The following is a 22392-nucleotide window of genomic DNA, read 5'->3' on the forward strand; positions in this document are numbered from 1 at the left end:
TCGGTGACAGTTGTACTACCATATATTATTGATGTTCCCCGCAAAAAAAATATTATGCAATTAATGATTTTTTATGCTGCATTTCATTGTTGGCATTTTGGTGTTCCTCTCCCTATGTTACTATAGTCTTCTTTCCTATAGTAGGTAGGAATGAAAAAAAAACAGCATGTATTTATATCATGGCTACCACTGATTTTCAGATTCCAAATATAAATGCTGTTGCATACTTGCATCTGGAAGGATGTGGTAAAGTAGATTTGCTTATCGTGCTCTTTGGGGCAAGGAGATAACCTGGCAATGTAGGTTCAAAGTTCTAATCCTACTTACTCTACTAGCTTAGTAGAAAATGGTAACCACATGTTCAGTAACTTCCCTGCATCCTCTTTTGCAAGTACTATTTAGTACTCCCTCCATATACTGGAACATCTTAGTTTTCTAACTGATAAAACATGTCACCAGACCTACCAGTATTTACATGCTTATATTGGTAATACATGTGTGTAATTAGTTATCTATGTATAGAACGTTTACGACTGTATCGGCCTTCAAGTTCTTTCCTATATAGTTCTATTACAAGAGCAGCCATACAAGCACCCAGAGGCTCATGCCCACTGCTCACCTTAGTGAAGGACTGACAAATCCAAAGCATCCAATTCTGACGAAGAAGGGCTGGCCATGCCAGCCATGGGCACATCATCAACACCAAGAACAATAGTTGTTGATATAACATGTCCATTATGAAATTAAGGAGTTGATCCACTCAACTACTTGAAATTGCACAATCGTCAGACATAAAATCATTACCACACAATTCATTCCCAGCTGACTAGTTAAACAATTAAGAAAATTTTGTAAAGTTCTGCATCGAAACTCAGGTAAATAAACCTGACTGGCACAACATGGTAAATTCTGGCAACCATGCGGCAATTTAATCTTAACAAGTCCGATGTAGAAAAGTTACAGAATATATCACCTATCTACCCAGATGATCTATGCTTTATGTCGCCTCTATAACTTGTCACAGCAATTCAATTCTGCAGAGCGGCGATCTATGATTTCGGTCAATTTGATTTGTTCTTTAAGAAGCCTCTCCAGCTGCTGGGTCCAGCTCCTTTCTTGGGTACTCTACCCAGTATACATGTATTTGCAACACGTATGTTGTATGGCAATATCAGTTATATATCTGGGGTAAATTCACTTGTCCCAAATATATAAGTTCATGTGTGTTTGTCGTGGCCCTTCAACGATTTGACGATGCTCATCAAGAACTGCTTTTCACCACGATATCTGCTCAAGAAACAAGCCGTGTCAGGATGATTAATAATACTCCCTCCATGATACAGTGCACATTGGTTTTCTCAAAAATCAAGCTTCATAAACTTTGACCAAGTTTAAGGAGAAAATCATCTATATCTAGCATATGAAAACATATTTCATGATGAATCTAATGGTATGGATTTGGTATTCTAATTGTTGATAAATTTCATGTAAATTTGGTCAAAGCTTAGCAAGTTTGTTTAAAAAAAAATCACTATGCACTACATTTTGGAACGAAGGGAGCATCTGAACAGAGCAAAGTATCATTCTGTGGTGATGTAGAGCTTACATCTCAAGCAATGAGAAGCCCAGGCACATGATGCCTATCACCATGTGAATGGGAAGGGTCTGCTTGAACCTATTTCTATTCAGAAACATCCTCTCGGAGAAAGCTGTGGTCAGACCAGAAATGAGCAGAACGCCCCAGCCCGCTGGCAAGCAGCGGTAGAAGGAGAATGAGCCCTGTAAATATGTCATCAGTTTTTTTTTACAAATGCAATCCTTATACAAGGAAAAAATCCCAAGGTGGAACATTCAAGAAACTTTACCTTAAAATACTCGTTGATGAATACTGCAGAATATGAGATTCGCAGTAGCATATCTTTACAGACAGTCAAGGCGCAAAGAAAGTGCTCCCAGGAAAAGATTGATTTGAAGGAAACAAGGATAGCAGAGTCATTACCAAAGGATACTGACAGAATTTGCAGCGATCAACCCAACAGCTCCGGCGGATTTAATAAAAGCAACATTTAGAACAGTATAAATTGCTGAGAAAAGGAGCAACATATTGTTTGACTGCTTAAGCTGGTTTTCATTGGCAACAGAATGAAGGAAAGCTTCAGAAGTGCCTGAAAATATCGAAGGGCATAAGTCATTTGTGCAGAACTTAATTAATATGCACATTTAACCAAATACTAAATAGCTCAGGTATATCTAACGATCAGCACCACCAGTAACATATTTCTTGTTTGAAAAATATTAATCCAGAAAAGGTCAAAATCTTGTCGAGAGAATGCATGGTATAGTTAGTTTTCATTCAATAAAGATTTTCTTCAGCTACATTGTTGTGCAGGATGAGATATCGAAGAACAACTGATAGCTTTCAAAGGAGAGATCAAGTCATAACTTGGCTGAACGTAACTGCTAATTAAATGGCTGGAAAGAAATTATAACTGTTCCTCGTATCAAGTTGGATATATTACTGTGCTACATGCATCATAACTGAAGACAAATCTAAAAACAGAAAGGGCGAAACTGGGGCTGTTATGCCCAATGTTCCAAATTATGGGTTTGCAAAAACTAGTTTAAAATCAAATACATAATTTAGGTTTGACAGGTACAGTGCAGAGTTACTATTCATCAGTGAAATATTCTTAACATTATTAAAAAAAATCTACTTTGCAATATTATAGAATGAATATACGCAGAGCTGCTGCATATAAGTACTAAATACAAACCATTCATTGCTAAGAAGATTATGTAAACACAATAGTAACGGAGGACAGCTGTAGCTTCGCCATCACTATATCTACTTCCATATAGTAGATTCAGAAGGGTGTATGAATAACTTGGACCAAAAGAAATGACCACGAGACCTGCATTGTTAGAGGATGATTATATTCAAGGGCTGTTAACGCATCTAATATCCACAGAAAACTAGGAGGTTGAAGTTGACAGCAACTAAAACATGTAGATAAATAGATTAATATACACATTCAATCATTCAGTATTGGACAGCGTACCTATCAGCGTAATAAGTTTAAGAGCTCCGAGCAAAGAACCTTCCAGATTGGATACATTCTCAGGAGTTTGCCCTGTGGATAAGGATCCATCATTAGCTCTTTCAGAGAAATATAAATCCAAAGATAATGCACACAACATATTGTTTTAGTAATTTTGCTAAGAGTTCAATAATATTGGCCAACTATAATTGCAAGGACAAGTTATTAAACAGCAGCAGCAAACTGAAAATATGCCAAAACTTCTAATTTCAGATGGCTTGAGATATAGGAATGGTCATATCTAAACTCTAACAACTGGACAGCAGCAGCATTATAAGCCAGAATTGTGTTAAACATTACAATCTAAGATAGCAAGGAATATGCGGAAGGTAATCTAGTTTTGTTGCATTGGCAGCAATGCTTATCTTAGCAATAATAATAATTCATAGTACTTGCAAGAGGCTTACTTCCTGTGAGCAGGTCATGAGTAATTCAAATACTGAACAATGAGAATAGCAAACATGCCAAAAGTGGGCAGAAATATCAAACGACCAGTAGCCAATACACAAAGCAGTCGCTTCACAAGAAGATAATCAATTCAGCTGACCAAATGGATTTGAAAGGAAAATTATATCTCATGGGTGTTTTTGTTTAGCTGATACCAGCACAACATAGGTTAACCTCCTTTGACTAATCAAGTACAGAAATGCTCAATAAGCAAATCTTACAGACAGATTCTCCAGATCAGTAGACCGCAATGATGCAAATGCATGAAATTCAATCTTTCAGGCCAAACAGATGATAAGCAATTGTACTTAGCTATCATAGCAAAATGAAACTTTATATTCATGCAAAAGAGAAACCTGATGCTAACTGGGTGAATGTAGCATAAGAACTCTCCTCAAATGGCAGGAAAACTATTCTAACAACCAGACTTCCTGCAAACAATTAGAAGATCATTAGAGATTTTTTAGAAGGTGGTTAGTCAGTATTTTGGGTAGCTTCGTCGTATTTTTAGTTACTTAATTTGTTATTTTTTGTTGGAGATATTCTAGCAAGGTGAGAAAGGGAGGATGCAGGCATTGATGAACCATGCCTCGCCAACTCCCATTTATCTTAAGAAAAGCACTTGAAACAGAAGGTGCTTGACATACTTGCCTAATTTATCCACAAGACCATATGCAGCCTGGTTAAATGGAGTATCAAACCAAACAAGAACAAATTTTTCGCCTTCTTGGAGGATCAGCTTCCTGATAGTCTGGCCTGTAAACAATATGCACATGTGCAATAACTGTTTATCATAGACCATCAGGGTTGACAACCTGACAATGTGCATGTTTTGGCATCAACAAGGAAATATAATTAACTTGTGATAACTCATGCCCAATTAGACAATTAACAGGACAAATAAAGAAGAAACCTGAATGGAAGGAGATCAAAAGTTCTGATATTAGCAAATAAAAGAAAATATGTCCAATATCCAATGAAAATGCAGGCTGCATAAATGACCTGAGACAAAGCAAATACGACCAGCTTCTCCTGCAAAAAAAATCACTATTATAGTACTGTATTGATCAACAAATGTAATACAAATTAAAATGCCATGGGAAAGCATGAATGGGTATGTGAACAGAAGAGAATATTATCAATTGGATACGTTACTTGGCAAAATTATACTGTTTGTCCTGGAAAGCTCTATTATGTTTTAAGATATAAACTTAAAATGGATGAGTACAACAAAGGACAAAAGAATGCGAAGGGAAGTGTTCCCGATATTTTATCTTATTATAATTAGGGCAGTTGTATTTGTTAACCAACCACAAAAATACATTAGTTGAAATCTTCTAATATATAGAAATATTATCCTTGGTACACATACCAAAATAATACGATATACAGTATGGACTGGCTATTGGAACGTCCTGGATTATTAGTTTGTCACAAAGTTGGACCATCTAGATGGTTGCACTAATTATATTTTACTTTGTGATGATAATGAGATGGTTTCACTGCAAAAAAAAAAGATAATGAGATTGAGATAGTTGCACTAAATGGTCACTTTTTTCAGAATGATTTGTGATCCTTTCAAGTATAATTACAAGGCAATTGTGTGCAACGTAGATTCCCAAATATCAGGTGTAAACAATGAGAACATTGTGGGTGTATGCATTTTATGTGATCGGTAATAAACTGGAGTAGAAGGCTAATGTGGCATTACCACTTTAATATGTCCTTTTATGAAGATATAAGTTGTTAGGCAACGTAGCAGAGTAGCTGTAGGTTCGGTATACACTCTTATTATGTAGTATTTCTTTGTTTGGGAAAGAATATACAAAGGTTCTGCCAGTAGCTCCAACATACATGCCAATCCTGCCATTTTGGACCAGATAAATACATCAGATCTCAATGTGAGGGAAGTGGACAAAACATTTAAATGAGAAGGCACTCTAGTGTAGGAGTAATAGCAGGATATCTATACGGGATGTATTGAAGTATAAATGCATATAGCCCACCTTTTCCCATCAGCTTGAGCTTTTGGGAGAACTGGTTAGTGCATGCAATTCTACAAGATGCTCCATTTAGCTGCATGACAGCATGAAATGCTTGTCCATTTTATAGATAAAGAGCTCGGTGTTCAGCATTTACATTTAATCTAAGACAGAAAAAAAAACACTCTCAACCCTGAACTAAAAAACCATTTGAGTTGCAACCTTGAACAATTGAAACAATCCACTTTTCACCCACAGGTGGCTTCACAAGTGACTTTAAATGACATGTATGCAACTATGCATGTGTCCACCATGTCACTGCCATTAACAAACAAACATGACAAGAAGAAACCCTGCCATTCAGATCATTTTTTATGTTGGAAACAGACAAAAAAGTCAAATTTGGTGGCACACCAGAGACGTGGCACACACATCACCCTAAACTACTTGGGAGATCACAGCAGGTGAAACTGGATGGTCTTCAGTACTTCAAAGTTGCAGTTCAAATGGTATTAGAGTTCACAGTTGAAAAGTGAACTTTTGCAATAGATCAGGGTTCAAAACTGGACTTTTTTGTATAAGACATAATATTGCAGTGGCTCTAACAATTTAATGAGGCTTGTTATTTTCCCCTACTCAATCAAACTGAATCAACTAACAGACAAATTAACTCTTGGAGAGGTGTCCTCAATGAAATATCAATTATCTTGCTCGGGACAAATATACAAATAACTTATTAGTAAATTATGGTTCATGGAAGACTTACCGATGATCAATGTAGCTTTTGCATAAGGGTCAGATAACTTCAGTTTCTTTATTCTCAACACAAATAGACTGCCGATAAAAGTCACAAACAAGCCAAACGGGATGATCATCCAAGCTACCTTCAGTATCTCTTCGTCACTTAACACATCACCACTGTAATATAAGTATTAAATCATCAGTTGAGAAATACTCCAACGAGCAAGTATAAGGAAAAATATTACAAGATCAGAGAAAGTTTTCCTAAAACTTCACATGGTTCAGAACTGGCATAAATTTTAATGCGAATATAACAACAGAGTTTAACAGACACAAAAAATGAGAATGCAGTGACGACTGAGGAACGGCACACATCATCACAAAAGATTTTTTTTCTTTTGCATGTACCCCACTTCAAGTTGGTGATGATGAACTATGAGGACTTGAGAAGTATCCAAGAATTATTGCTTCAGAGTTCAGACAGTGAAGCTGTCACACAATTCGTCAATGCCCATCCCCTAGATGTGGCTGTGCTCACACGTAGCAGCTCACTTGGGCTTATGTCCCCACTTCTCCTAAAGGGTTAATCCAAAGTTATCCATTTGCATCCAAAAGCATTAAATGCTAGCTCTACTCACCTTCAACTTACAATGTATGACTATCATACCACTATTAAACACATGAACTACTTCGGAGGTGGCCCATGTGGCCTGTATGTGTAGTGGTGGTGCCATAGTACAACATTTTGTTTTTAAACTAAATAGTGCTAACACATTATACACAAGGGTTCAAAACTAATAACTCTGGATTAACCCTCTTGGACGAAGTGAGGATGGCCCAGGCGAGTGCTAAGCATGTACTCCCTCCGTTCCAAATTACTCGTCGTGGTTTTAGTTGGAACGGAGGGAGTATAAGACTGTCCCCAAATAGGTGTTGGGTGCTCCAAAAGCATCAGATGAAATATTTACCTAATAATTTTAAACTTGCATATTTTAGTTTGTTGGGCAATTGTGGCATCAAAATTCAACATAACCTTTTCTCTTCTTCTTGCCCTATAAACTTCATGAGAAATATACCACATCTATTAGAGGGCACATTTTCCCTCGCTATCTTTACTATTTATATTCCTTAATACCCCTCTGCATCGTCCTGCCAGATGATATAATCATTTTTCTCTCGGTATTTTTTTTCTAGCCAAAAAAGAATGCACGAGTGCCACTAGAGGTCAAGTTTTTCATGTAACAAATGGACATCATGCTTCTTGCCATGTAGTACTCCGTAGATCTATGTTGTAGTGCATTAAGAAAAAAAAACTGTGGGAGGAGCTTTTGCACTTCGCAATTTGCAGTGTCTTTCTTTCGGTGGCTCATTTGACAAAGAAAAACTCCAAATAAACATGTGCTGTGTATTCTATATAACTGCAGTGTTGTTGATTAATCAAAGTACATGGATGAAGCTCAAAAGTTTGTAAATTTTGCAATACCTCCCAGAATTATTACGCAAGCAAGCACGCCGAAACCCCTCCCGGCTTAAAAATAAGACACAATTGATGAAAAGTGGAAGCTGCAATGCATATGCCTGCCAGATAATGATAAACATATTAGAAACCATTAACAACGAGAAACATCTGTAAGCATAGATGCAGGGTACTGAGGAAATCTTTTCTTTTTAGCAAAAAACGGAGGGTTTGCGATTCTCAGAGAAGACCGGTTAAGACCAGTCAGTTTTCCATGTTTTATTTATGAACTTCGCATTTTTCCTATTCGGCGTATGGATCATAAATCATGCCACTATACTCTTGTCCGTATAACACACAGATTTAAAAGAGGGGTCGGTTGGGCTGTGGGGGAGAGAACTAACTGAACCAATACTGTGCACCAAAAAGAAATACCCAGTCCGGTTGTGGTTTACCAAACGATAGCCGCTGGTTTTCCAAACCCTGAACAGAGGGATAATTATTCAATGTGTTCGTGTTTACTGAATCAGTCATGCTTAATTATTAATGGAGAAGATGCACGTCCCCAAAGCAGTCTGCCTTAAAACCTTAATCACCAAGTAAAGATATCTATCCAAAAAAAACTAAGTCCGTTTAGCACAATCATCATTTGATAACTATACTGAGCCTGTTACACAAACAACGAAGGATCAACCGGGATCTGTCTTAAATAATAACATGGGAATTCAATGTTCACCAAAATGAAAAGATCCGGCAACTCCTAGCAAGTAAAGAAACCAAAAAATAGCAAGGGAGCCATTACAATGCACGTACATGAATGACTCAAATAACTGAAAGCAACCACTATGATTATGGCAGTATGCGGTCGAACAGATGCATCATTTTTCTTCTGTAGCTCAAAGAACAAAGTTTGGGGTGCCGTCAGTTATCACGAATTCACAGAGAAACAAACACACGCTGCAACTAGAATTAGAACTTGACTTCACACAGATCCCATCCCACACATCCACACTTTAGGACAGACATCCAACTTTTGCACTCCCAGAAGAGCTCCAGTCCCACCCAACCATGTCATGGCCAGGATCCAAAACTGCAGGCATGAACTGAGGACACTGTCATACTTAACCACAATAAAGACTAGAATTCACATGGAATGCGCACTAATGCTTACTAAGCTTGACACTGCATTTCAACTCCAAAGCACCAAATGTCATCATGGAACTAGCTAGCTCCACATCGAGGAATGAAATCAAACAAATCGATTGCTCGCTGCACTGAACTGAGAAGGGGGGAAGGAGGGAGCAGGGGAGATCCGCACCGCGCAGTCGTCGGCGTTGAGCTGGCGCACGAACCAGCCGTTGTACAGGAAGGGGATGATCCTCGAAAGGAACTGCGCCGCTACAAACCCGAGCACTGAGCTTTAGATCCCCAAAACCAAGCACCCAGAGCCAGAAGTAACCCTCGAAGGAAAGGGAGGCAAGAGAGGCGCACCAAAGTTGTACTTGAATACAGCCATCACAGCCCCTGCGTCGGAGTCAGGCTGAGGGGACACGGCTCCGGCAGTCCCCACGGCGCCGGCGAGCAGCGTCATGGCCATCATCACCAGTGGCAGATCTAGGATTTGGAAACAGGGTGGTCCACCCTGAAAAAAAATCACCAATAGCACAATAGAAATTGATCAATATGGTCTCACGAACATATGAAAAATTCTCAAATAAGTCTTAATTTTGCATAAACTAAGCCTACATGCCTTGAAAAGTTCAAAGAAGACAGCCCATGTGTTCAGTCTTCCACATTTGATGCATATAATATGTAGTCGTGTGGTCCTGATTGACATTATGTTCTTCAATATGACACTGACATTTATTGATTCGAAAAATGAGAACAGTGTATCAATTGTTTGACCCAAACTGAAACAATTGATTCAGTAGTAAGTAGTGACATTCCTGGAGAGAATTCAGCAGTGGTACATTACAATCTACTGTACAAAGGAGCACGGCAAGCAAATGTCATGGCCGGCAGCCCTGACGAAGGGAATGTGCATCAAGATTCAGAGGCTGCCCACGGCTGTAACAGGTGAGGATAGCTGATGAAATTGTGTAGTACTCTGAATTCCTCATGCGGGCTATTACACCTGAATTCGTAAGAGAGGAACCGGCAGCTGGTAGCACGACGAGCAATGAGTGATGAGTAGACAGAAATTGGGGAACAGGCAGAAATCCCATCAAACGTACCTCAAATCGGGCTGGGCGGCTGGCTGCTGGCCTGCTGCAGCTGCACAACGCCGCGCGCCGGCCGCCTACCGCCGAGTGCGGACTGGGCGGCTGCGGGCTGGGCGCGGTGGCGCCGGGCAGGGGCGGGGCGTGTCGGGTAGAGTCGCCGGCGAGATCTGCGAGAGTGCAGTCAGAGCAGTCGCGAGGGGAATCGGGGGCGGGAGGCAGCGGCGCGAGGGCGAAGTAGTCCAGCGGCGGCAGCGGCTGCCTTGTACGCCATGCCTTGTATTCGTTTTGGGTTGGGTGAGCTGCCAGACTTTCAACCGTTAGATCTAGATCGTGCGCCTCTGAGTGAGTGGCCTAGTAGCTTTCGGTATACTTGTTTGAGTTGCTTCGTCTTTAGCTCAAAAAGGGCTCCGTTTCTTTTTCAGGTAATACGTATCACCAAAGAGAAACGTTGAGGTAATACATATCACTAAAGAGAAATATGCCATGTAGTCATCCACACGGCAAATTAGACGGACAATAGAATTCTAACAATAGCCCAAAAAACTCTCCGTCAAGGAAAAAATTACAATCAAGACCGATGAATTCCTTGAGCTCCGTCACCCGCCTCCGACACCATCACAATAGTCACCTAAATGAAAAGAGGACATAACGGCTCTTTACCCGAGCTTAATGTGGCTCCAACGCTGATATACAACTTTTCGAACCTCCAAAGTAGCTCGTAAAACACGAAGCCATTGCCATCGAAAGAATCTGGTGGAGGCAGCACCCTAAACACGCCATCGAACTTCAGATCTGACAACCCCATGCGACGACATTGGAGGAGGAAACCTGACCCACCAGCCTTCAACCATGAATTCATCGTCTTCCGGCTAGCTGCCACTGACATAGATAACCGTCGACACCCACTCCTGAACTACTTTCCACGCTCCACTTCGACGCCAGAGTGCACGTCGTCGCAACGGCGGAGTCCGAGGACACAAATTAACCACAAAAATGTCGTCGCCGCCACGCCATCCTTGCCTGAAAAGACTAGTTTCCAAATCCATCAGCAACCATAAAAAGCAGAACGCCTCGTCGAGAAAGGATATGGAGCTGCTTTATTCAGCACCGTGTAGCCGAAGCCAAGACGTCGAGCGACCCAAAACTTAAGCTACCTAAAGCTACAGATCCGCACATTTAGGATCCGGCAACCCCCCTCCCCCTCACCACCGACGACCGAGAGGTTGTCGGTGGAGGGGAGCCGCCGAAGGACGGCGTTGGAAATTTGGTCTCTCTTGGCGAGATCACCTTTCCTTTCTTTCTCAGGAAGGAAGAAAACTCGCAATGTTATGGATATCAACTTACCCGCTCAGTACTTTTAATACATGGGAACAATTGTGCGTAGCCTTTTTTAACTTATCTTTGTTTGGACGAAAATCACTTGAATAGAAAACGTTTCGTTTGTGATCTAAGACGAAAACCAGGTGAGAGTTTGACGAGAGCTTATAAAAGATACCGATGCACCGAGTTGTATAGAAAAATAGTGAGGAACGAGTTTAGTAAAGGATCAATAGGAGTAGAAGGATTAATAGTTTTTAGCTTTTTCGTAAAGTATCCGGATCTATTATAAAATTTCACCAAAATCACAAAGTACCTTAAAACATAATTAAAATTATACCAAGGTCCTTAGACCATAAAATGAGAACTACCGTCACCAGAACGAGTTGCCAACGCGCTGCTGTTGCCGCTCTTCTACCGGAGACAGCCTCACCTTGTGGGTGACAGCCGAGAAGTCTTCGTGCACTTGCCGGACTAGCGCCGTGCAACCGCAATCGTCGTTGTTGAACCCTTGAATAGATTTGAAGTAGGTGACACCAAATCTCGGCATTGCACACGCGCAACCCGAAGTCTTAAGACCTAACCTCGCCAACCATAGGAGACAACAACATTTTACACTTTTTGCGAACAAATTCGTACAAGACTAGCTTTTTTTTTTCTTTTGCGGATGACTAGCAAGTAGCAACTCATACGACACCACACGAGAACCAGCTCGAGCTAATAAAACAACCGAAAAACGTTGGCGAGGGGAAATGGATGAATGTTCGTTTAGACTAGTTGGTCGGTGTCGATGGACTCATGCACAAAGCGTGAGCGCATGACCTTTTGTATCCTTTTTTCTTTTCTTTTGACAACACAACCAAAATAGCAGATGGTGATGGGCAAAGCTGGCGCGAAATGGACGTGGAACAAACCGTGGTGTCGTGTGCACCAGAGTAGCCCGGCAAGGATGAAAGAGCGTCTAACTTCCTCTCCTCGAATTGGCGGATCTACATGCGAATCAGCATCGGCCAACAGACCAGCCGTCGCCGAGATCTGGTTTGCCGGTTCCGTCTGCCGGCCGTCCCCGGCAAGGAGAGCCGTGTTTCCTGCTGCTTGTCGGCGTACGACGACAGCTCCCAGGAGTTGGCCAGGCATGCTTCGGGAGGGGACGGCGCGCTGCAGCGGCCGGTGCGTGGACACTGTCGCCACCGCCCAACACTGCGTCGGCTGCAACAGAGCGTGCAAGCACGGCCGGACCTGCTGCCGCGGGCGCTGCATGGACCTGCTCTCCGGCAAGACGAACTGCGGCACCTGCCCTAACCAGTGCAAAGCTTCTGCCACCGCGCGCGGTAATTAATTAAATTGAACAGTACCATGCGTCGACGGCAGCTGAGTTAATTGCAAGGAAGTACCACACTTGCGACAGTTGTAATAAATCAGTATCACTATTTAGATTTTTTGCAAGTCAGTACCACGTTTGAGGCTAATCGTTGCAAAACGAACTAAACGCCGTATTGACGCAGTATCTGACCACGCGGCCCCACCTGTCAGGTGACACGTGGCATATTGTTTTTGCAGATAAGACCCCGCATTGCACTTAATGACGCAAATGCCCTCGCGATGTTAAAAAAAAGGAAGTTGTAGAAGTATAGTAGGTTCATATATTATGTGACCGTTAAATAAATGAAACTAACGGAAAAAACTCGCGTTTGCGCTGATTCGAACCTGCGCCTGCGACTGAAAGAAAGAACGCGCCAGCCACTGCAGTAGAAAGATGTCCGCATTAGGCTAGTGGCATTCTTACATTTATCTAGTTTGGACACGTCCTGGTCATTTTTCATTTTTAATTATGTTTTTTGTTTCGCATTTCTTTTTATATAGGTTTAGTATGCAATATTTTTTGTAAATACAAACTAAACATTATTATATAAATAAACACTGAACATTCTTGTATAATGTACGATGAACAATTTTGTTATACACACTGAACATAAATATACGATGAACTTTTTTAAAAATGCATAAATTCCTTTTTTTGTACGTGTTTTTTTGTTTCTGATTTCTTTTATCTTTTTCAGATCTTTGGTATTCTTTGGATTTTCATGTTTTCAATTTTTTTACAGTTTTTTATATAGGTTTAGTTGCAAAAAAGGTTTTAAATACACACTGAACATTATTCCATAAAAATACATTGAAAATTATTGTATAATATAAATGAACAATTTTGTTATATACATTGAACATTTTTTTACTATACAATGTACTTTTTAAAATTTATAAATTACATTTTTTGTATACAATGTAATTTTTTAACAATATACAATACACACACTATGTACGGCGCGCGCTATTTATCTTTTTTGTTACCATATGAAAAAGAGAACGAAGCACAGTATAAAATATTTACGCGTGCTATGTAAACAGAGGAACACTCGCGGCGCAGCGGTAGTGAGCGCGCACTGCGTCGCCCTCGTCGCTGGTTTGAACCCCGTCTGCGGCGCGCCCTCTCTACGATCGCTACTTTTTGGGTTCGTTTTATTTATTTAACAGTCTAATAATATAAGAACTTAATATCCTTATTAAGCAACTCACTGGGCCTAGCGTAGTGGCAGGGCCTCTCCATCAAAACAGGGAGGGTGCGGGTTCAAATCCCTGCTTGCACAATTTCATTTTTTTAACTTTGCGGCAGCATTTGTGTGATTAAGTGCAATGCGGGGGTCTTATTTGCAAAAACAATATGCCACCTGACAGGTGGGGCCGCGCTGTCAGATACAGTGTCAATACATCGTTCTATGGCGCTTAGCCCGTTTTGCAACGATTAGCCTCAAACGTGGTACTGACTTGAAAAAAATCTGAATAGTGATACTGTTCCGTTACAACCGCCCCAAGTGTGGTACTTCCTTGCAATTAACTCACAACAGCTGTATTCGAAGATTTGCACTCGATATGGCAACTGCATGCGCATGAACAGGCCAGAGTTTTTTTTTTTTTTGCGCAGAGGCCGGAGTTGGATTGAGATATACTATCATGTCAAATTATAGTTAATGAATGCCCATCTAGTACGGCAGGAAATTGTGCTAATTGATATTCACGAACATTTTCTCAAATTCATGAATATTTTAAATTTACAAGCATTTTCTATATTTGTGACCATTTTAAAAACTGTTTTACAATTTTCAAATTGATGAAATTTTTCTAAATTCATTAGCGTTCTTTCATACTCCTGAACATTTTCTCAAATTCAAGAGAATTTTTAAATCCGTGAACATTTCAGATCAGGAGTGAGGAGTTGGTGCTTGTTTGGAGGCAAGCGATGTACTGGGCTCGGCCCACAGCGCGATTTAGTGGCAATTCGCAATTCGCGCGTGAGGCTACGCAAGACGCCCATACAAGCACACCCTCAACCCACCCCCCCCCCCCCCCCCATCCGTCCCACGCGGGCGCTTTTGAACTGCCCATATATGGAGTGGACGCCCCTATTTTTTTTTGTATTTTCATTTTGTTGCTTCTTTAAAAAAATTAAGATATAAACATATTCACTAATTTTAAACTTTCAGAAAATGTTCTCGAGTTTTAAAAAATCAAAATTTCAAAAAAGGTGTTTACTAATTAGAAAAATGTTCCTAGATTTCAAAAGTAGTTCATGTTTTTAAAATCACAATTTTAAAAATATTCTTAATTATAAAAAATATTCATGAATTGAAAATATGTTCCAAATTTTAAAACTGTCCATAAATCTAAAAATGTTTACAATTTTAAAAGTAATACCAAATTCAAAAAATGATCGCCGATACAAAAAAGTTTGCCGAATCAAATTATTTTCTTAAAAGTCAGAAAAGTATTTACGAATTTCAAAAAATATCCATCGGTTCAAAAAATGTTCGCCGATACCAAAATGTTTCCATGGATTTAAGAAATATTGCAAAAAATCAAAAAACATTGATGAATTCAAAAACAAGCTCATGAATTTAAAAAATTATTCCAAATTTTGGAACGGAAAAACAAAAATGAAAAGGAAAAGAAAAGTAAGAAGAAGAAAGAAAAAAATAAAAAAATAAAAACACAAATAAAAAACCCGATTCAAGGAAGGTTCTAGAACCTTGTGAAAAACGGTGGGAGGAAGGCACGGGTATTTGCGAATATGGGTTAGCTATCGGGGTGAGTGCATGTTTGCTCACTATTCCTCGACTGTCTCGATAACAATATCACGACATCGCCCACGACACTTTTTTAAAAAATTATTTGGATTGCTTACCACATGTGTCATGTGGTAGATCGCCCACAACACTTTGCAATTGGGCAGACCATTTTCATCGGTTGTCACTGCGTCCGTTTCTTTTTGGTTTTCCTAGTAGTTTCATTGAGGATAACGTGCACCTATTTTTGTGTCTTTATATGGTGCGTTTACACGTTGTGTCTTTGTTGTGGACCAGTGGCGTGTGCGCGCATTCCTCTGAGTGTGTGTTTACCTGACATGTGATGTTGCCGTGCGTCACTAGGTTTAAAGGACCAAAGTCCATACAGCCACAACACTTTTTTTTTCGCGAATACGCAAAAGTGCGTATCATTTCATTGATAGGAAGGGGGTACAGGAGAGCCTTTTCGAGGGTGGGATGCTCAGCCCACAATATTACATACATACACGCTTATGCCAGCAAAAGGTTGAGTCCGCGAGCACCAGCTCAAGCCCAGGTCCGGATGGAGGGGGTATCGCCGTCGAACACGCAGCGGTTGCGGTGCTTCCATATGCACCATGCGGTAAGCGTGGCTAGCGTGGCAAGGCCCTTGCGAAGGCCATGGGGGGATCCAGCGATGGCCGTCGTGCACCAGGTGAGGAAGTCTTCGTCTCCAGACGGAGGGTGGGTAGTCGCACGCACCCAGGCGAGCACATCATGCCAGATTTGCCGCGAGAAAGGGCAGCCAATGATGATGTGCTGCATGGTCTCCTCGGCCTGATAGCAAAGGACGCAGCGGTCGTTGTGCGGCAGGCCATGCCGGGCAAGTCTGGCTGCGGTCCAGCACCGGTCGAGGTCGGCGAGCCAAGTGAAGATTTTGACTCGCAGGGGAGCCCAGCATTTCCATGTCAGGCGCCAGAAGGGGGCCGGGGTGGAGCCAGCGTACAAGGCCAGGTAGCAAGACTTGGCCGAGTACTTGGCATTCGCAGTCCACCTCCATTTCAAGCAGTCGGGGGAACTGGATAGTGCAACCGGCTGTAGCATTCTCCACAGGTTCACATAGTCGGCGAGTGCACCAGGGGTCAGGGCGCCGCGGAGATCGGCGATCCAGCTGCGATCGTGGAGCGCCTCCGCGACCGTGCGTTTCCGTCGGCGTCGTGGGACAAGGGGTAGGAGGGAAGGGGCCACGTCAAACACAGTCTGGCCATTGATCCAGTGGTCTGTCCAGAACCGGCAGGTCCGGCCGTCGCCGACTTCCCAGGAAGTCGAGGCCCGGAAGATAGCGGAGGCGTCGGGGTCGCTCGGGAGATGAAGATGTGCCCAAGGTCTGAAGGGGTCAGTGCGTTGGAGCCACAACCAGCGCACACGCAGTGCAATGCCTTGGCGGTATAGGTCTTTGATGCCGAGGCCGTCGAGCTCGAGAGGGCGGCAGACGCGCTGCCAGTTGACGGGGCCATGCCCACTCTGGGTGTCCTTCCTGCCGTGCCAGAGGAACTCTCTGATGATGCGATTGACCTGCTTGAGCACCGGAGAGCAGATGGCGATGGCGACCATGATGTGTGAGGGGATTGCACATAGCACATGGCGAACTAGGGCAAGGCGTTCACCACAGGAGAGGAGAGTTGCGCGCCATGTTGAAAGCTTCTTGGACAGCTTTTCGACGATGGGTAGCAAGGAAGACGACGACGGCTTCCACACGGAAAGGAGGATGCCGAGGTAGATGATGGGGAAGCTCACCACGGCGCAGGTCAGCTCGCTCTGGATGTGTGCGATCTCCTCTTCCCCACAGTGAATGGGCGTGGCCGAGCACTTCGAGAAGTTAGTGCAAAGCCCGGATGCCGCCCCAAAGACTCGCAGTAGCTCACGGATGACCCGTAGGTCACGGGGGGAGGGGTGGCAAAACACGACGACGTCGTCGGCGTAGAGAGAAATGCTCGATGCAGCGTGGCGGGCGGTGAGACTGCCACAACACTAGGTTTACCAAGCCATGAGTCAGCAATTCTTGGGAGCTTACTAACTTGGTAGATTTCTGCATTGATATTTTCCATGGAAAAAACACCTCCACAATGTATAAACTTTGCCTGGTTACATAAATATTTATATGGCATAACAGAAATAAGTGGTCAAAATTGTGTATTCGAGACATCTAAAACCATAGTTCAAGTAAAAGTGAAACAGAGAGCGTAGTACACCCTAGTGGTAGTAGAAGAAAAATAAGCATAGCCCTCAATTATCATCACATCTCTATGTCGTCGAGATCAGGCATGGGAAAACGAAGGACCGCTGCTATCCCAAGGTGTGGTACTGACCGATCTGGACGTGCTCGTTCTTGGAGAGGTTCTTGCCGCGGACGCGCAGGACGGAGCCGTCCTTGTCGTAGTCCGTGGACTCCACCGCCACCTCCAGCGTCAGCTTGATGCGCTCCGCGTCGCGGCCTCCGGACCTCGTGATCTTCCGGACCGTGACGGCCTCGACGGCGTCGCCGGCGGCGATGAGGTTGTACGCGTCCCACAGGTCGTCATCCACCTCCGGCAATAGCTTGACGGAGCCGGGCCCGTCGCGGGCGAGGCTTTTTCCGACGAGCTTCATCGTTCAGGATCAAAGTGCGCGGCGGTCTCGTTGTTGTCGAGAGAGACGGGAGACCTGTCTTGACGGCGGCGGCGGCGACGGCGAGCGATGGATGCGAAGGCGGCGACCGAAGCATACAATCTGTGCTTGCAGTTGTTTTCGTGAGTTGCGAGCGGAGCCGGAGCGAACGTGTTGGATCAATGGACGGACGGAGGAGGGTGGTGGCTATTTAACGTTGGTTTCGGCGGAGGCCCGATCGACTCCGAGTTCAGATCGAGCAGAGAAGATAGAGTTTGTTTCCCTAACCCTAAACGGCGACCCAGCTGCACACGGATAGCACAACGCCCAACGAGCCTGGTGTCCATTGCAATTTCTTTTCTGTCCATAGCAATTTCTCTTCTTTTCTTTTTTGCGGGAAGGTGTCCATAATAATTTGCCTCTACTACAAGTCCGTCTATAAATCAACGGAGAATCCAATATAACTTTAGCTTGCACTTCCTTCTTTATCACTTTTGTTTTACTAGGAAAATTGCCCGTGCGTTGTAACGGGAGAAAATAGCATCCCTGCATTATCCTTCCTTCAACTAAAGTAACATAGCTTGCAGGGCACGAGCATCAGGTTGTGCAGTGTGGTAGACATGAAACTTTTTTTTTTTGAATTCTCAAGTGTGGAAGTTCGTCGGCTTGTTTTTGAGCGCCCTCATATTGAGTTGGCGCCTACGTGATGTAATCTTTAATGGGGTCCAGTTAACATGGAAACCGTTGAAGATGAGGTAAATATGTGCCACAAAGAGATAATGTTTTTTCAAAGGCCTTTGAAAAAACAGAGAAATTGACAGTATCTTCATGGCTTGATTTTTGAAGGCGCAACTCTGAAATATTCTTTTACCGAGCAGTTTCGTGTTGTTGATGGACCCTACCCAACTTAGGCAGATGAATAATCCACCTCGTCTTGACCTAGACCTATACATAGTTTGTTCCATGACCAGTAAAATAGTAAGTTACTAACCAGTCAAGCTGTGAAATTGGACAAGACAAAACCATGTGTGGAGGCAAATTAGGCCTTTAGTTTCTGCTATCTCCATGATGCACTCTCATTGTGCACACATCCATCCTGTAACATCAACAATCAGAACTAAATAGTTGTTTGAGATCATCAACATTGACATGCAGAACCAACAAACCAAGGTACATGAAACTATGTTGTGTTCAGTTTTGCACAACTTTACACATGTACACAGTTCTAGGATAAATCGATCCAGTGTTGCTTTCCTATAAGATCTGCATGCAGATCAAGCTGGCATATGCAGAACCTAGCTCGTGTACCTAGCTATAGGAAACTTAATGAGATTGAGCTTTTCACAGCAACACACATGTACACACCAAGGAGGAAACTGAAAAGACTACAAAAGAGTCGTTCTTCATCAGACTACTATGTTAGTTGGGAGAACATGAGCGTTCTCAGAGCTCAGCGACTCTCGGCCGTCGGATCGTTTTCTTGATGCGATCTGGACCGTTGGATGTTGCCCTCGGATTGCCTCAGCCGTCGGATCGAGCCCGCGACACTGCTACAATGAACAGTTTCACCCCCCGCTGTAAAGATCTCGTGCCACCGCCGTTATTCCCATGCCCCGCCGAGGGCATTTCCGTCTTTTCACCTGTGTGGTCGTGCGTGGCGTGGTGTGGATGGCTGGGTCTCACGTATGGGCGAGGAGAGTGCCCGATTGGTTCAGACCCCTAGCCTCCACCCCCACTCGCGCCCCTCTCCTTCGCTCCTGTCCTCCCCCATCGCGCCGCCATCTTCCCCGCACTCGTCGCCGCCGCTCCCGCGTGCTCCGCCTCCTCCCCTTCCCTCGTTCTCGTGCAGCCGCCGCGACGCTCCCGCATCTCCTCCCCTTCATCTCCCACCGCCATGTTCGCGGAGGCGCTGCAGATCCCCGCCGACCAGGCCGCGCTGGCGCTCGGGGCGTTCGCCGCCGTGCTCCCCGGTGACGACGACGCCCCCGCAGCGGACGGCGCATCGGAGGCCGACCTTCATGCAAACTCTAGCGAAGCTCGTGGCGCCGGGGCCGGGCACGTGGGTGGCGCGGTGCTCGCGGAGGCGCTATAGATCCCCGCCGAGCAGGTCGCGCTGGCGCTCGGGGTGCTCGCCGCGTGCTCCCCGGCGACGACGACGACCCCGCAACAGACGGTGCTGGAGCCTCCCCGCCCCCATCTATCCACTCCGTCCAGGTCTTTCTCTCTCTCTCTCTCTCTCTCTCTCTCTCCCAGTTCCCGTTCTTATGAGTTTATCTGATTTATTTGTACCAAAATGAGTAATTTTGTCTGAATATGCTTATGGGGAGTTTATCCCAGTTCCTGCAGAAGCATTCTAGAATCAGCAACTGAAATAGGCAAAGTTAGCAACTAGAATCTGGGGTGGGAAATAGGCAAATACATGAAGCATAATGGGGAGTTTGTCTTCGCGACAATTATGGAGCGGGTGCTCTGCTTTGAATATATGCATGGCGGAAGCCTTGATAAACACATTGAAGGTAGGACTATCAGTGTGGATTTAAGTATCTTATATGTAGTGGGAGTTCAACTCTTCTGTAGTTGTTTCTGAAGGAAATACGCCCTAGAGGCAATAATAAAGTTATTATTTATTTCCTTATATCATGATAAATGTTTATTATTCATGCTAGAATTGTATTAACCGGAAACATGATACATGTTTGAATACATAGACAAACAGAGTGTCACTAGTATGCCTCTACTTGACTAGCTCGTTTGTCAAAGATGGTTATGTTTCCTAACCATAGATATCAGTTGTCATTTGATAAACGGGATCACATCATTAGGAGAATGATGTGATTGAATTGACCCATTCCGTTAGCTTAGCACTTGATCGTTTAGTATGTTGCTATTGCTTTCTTCATGACTTATACATGTTCCTATGACTATGAGATTATGCAACTCCCGTTTACCGGAGGAACACTTTGTGTGCTACCAAACGTCACAACGTAACTGGGTGATTATAAAGGTGCTCTACAGGTGTCTCCGAAGGTACTTGTTGGGTTGGCGTATTTCGAGATTAGGATTTGTCACTCCGATTGTCGGAGAGGTATCTCTGGGCCCACTCGGTAATGCACATCACTTAAGCCTTGCAAGCATTGCAATTAATGAGTTAGTTGCAGGATGATGTATTACGGAACGAGTAAAGAGACTTGCCGGTAACAAGATTGAACTAGGTATTGAGATACCGACGATCGAATCTCGGGCAAGTAACATACCGATAACAAAGGGAACAACGTATGTTGTTATGCGGTTTGACCGATAAAGATCTTCGTAGAATATGTGGGAGCCAATATGAGCATCCAGGTTCCGCTATTGGTTATTGACCGGAGACGTGTCACGGTCATGTCTACATAGTTCTCGAACCCGTAGGGTCCGCACGCTTAAAGTTCGATGACGATTGTATTATGAGTTTATGTGATTTGATGTACCGAAGGTAGTTCGGAGTCCCGGATGAGATCGTGGACATGACGAGGAGTCTCGAAATGGTCGAGACGTAAAGATCGATATATTGGACGACTATATTCGGACATCGGAAAGGTTCCGACTGGTTCGGGTATTTTTCGGATTACCGGGGACTTACGGGAATACGGGGGAAGAAGTATATGGGCCTTATTGGGCTTTAGGGGAGAGGGAGAGGCAGGCCGCCCCCCCCCATTGATTAGTCCGAATTGGACTAGGGGAGGGGCGGCGCCCCCTCCTTCCTTCTCTTCCCTCTTCCCTTTCCTTGACTCCTACTCCTACTACTTGGGATGGGGGGAATCCTACTCCCGATGGGAGTAGGACTCCTCCAGGGCGCGCCATAGGGGCCGGCCCTCTCCCCCCTCCTCCACTCCTTTATATAAGGGGGAAAGGGGGCACCCCATAGACACAACAATTGATCGTTTGATCTTTTAGCCGTGTGCGGTGCCCCCCTCCATCATAGTCCACCTCGATAATACTGTAGCGGTGCTTAGGCGAAGCCCTGCGTCAGTAGAACATCATCATCGTCACCACGCCGTCGTGCTGACGAAACTCTCCCTCAACACTCGGCTGGATGGAGTTCGAGGGACGTCATCGGGTTGAACGTGTGCTGAACTCGGAGGTGCCGTGCGTTCGGTACTTGATCGGTCGGATCGTGAAGACGTACGACTACATCAACCGCGTTGTGCTAACGCTTCCGCTTTCGGTCTACGAGGGTACGTGGACAACACTCTCCCCTCTCGTTGCTATGCATCACCATGATCTTGCGTGTGCGTAGGAATTTTTTGAAATTACTACGTTCCCCAGCAGTGGTATCAGAGCCAGGTTTTATGCGTTGATGTTATATGCACGAGTAGAACACAAGTGAGTTGTGGGCGATATAAGTCA

At 43.8% G+C, this 22392-nt stretch overlaps 1 protein-coding gene across 3 annotated transcripts; it reads right to left on the reverse strand.

The window, feature by feature from the left end:
- Nucleotides 1-712: 712 nt before the first annotated feature.
- On the reverse strand, nucleotides 713-10214 carry LOC123145853 (protein RFT1 homolog). 3 transcript variants are annotated; one of them, XM_044565358.1, is made up of 17 exons: nucleotides 9959-10213; nucleotides 9700-9885; nucleotides 9475-9580; nucleotides 9216-9366; nucleotides 9043-9122; nucleotides 7752-7846; nucleotides 6294-6445; nucleotides 5257-5408; nucleotides 4459-4577; nucleotides 4197-4360; nucleotides 3902-3976; nucleotides 3060-3131; nucleotides 2775-2912; nucleotides 2010-2165; nucleotides 1866-1918; nucleotides 1607-1779; nucleotides 713-1287 (listed from the first exon to the last, which is right to left on the reverse strand). In XM_044565358.1, exons 2-17 carry the CDS (start codon nucleotides 9735-9737, stop codon nucleotides 1218-1220), a joined length of 1794 nt encoding a protein of 597 aa, XP_044421293.1. In that variant the 5' UTR covers nucleotides 9738-9885; nucleotides 9959-10213; the 3' UTR covers nucleotides 713-1217. The 3 variants fall into 3 exon arrangements, with proteins under 3 accessions (XP_044421293.1, XP_044421294.1, XP_044421295.1); XM_044565359.1 differs by having other exon boundaries at nucleotides 9475-9885; XM_044565360.1 differs by lacking the exons at nucleotides 9475-9580; nucleotides 9700-9885 and having other exon boundaries at nucleotides 9959-10214.
- Between the last annotated feature and the right edge of the window lie 12178 nt (nucleotides 10215-22392).

Source organism: Triticum aestivum, chromosome 6D (assembly GCF_018294505.1).
Source record: "Triticum aestivum cultivar Chinese Spring chromosome 6D, IWGSC CS RefSeq v2.1, whole genome shotgun sequence".
NCBI classification, from domain to species: Eukaryota; Viridiplantae; Streptophyta; class Magnoliopsida; order Poales; family Poaceae; genus Triticum; species Triticum aestivum.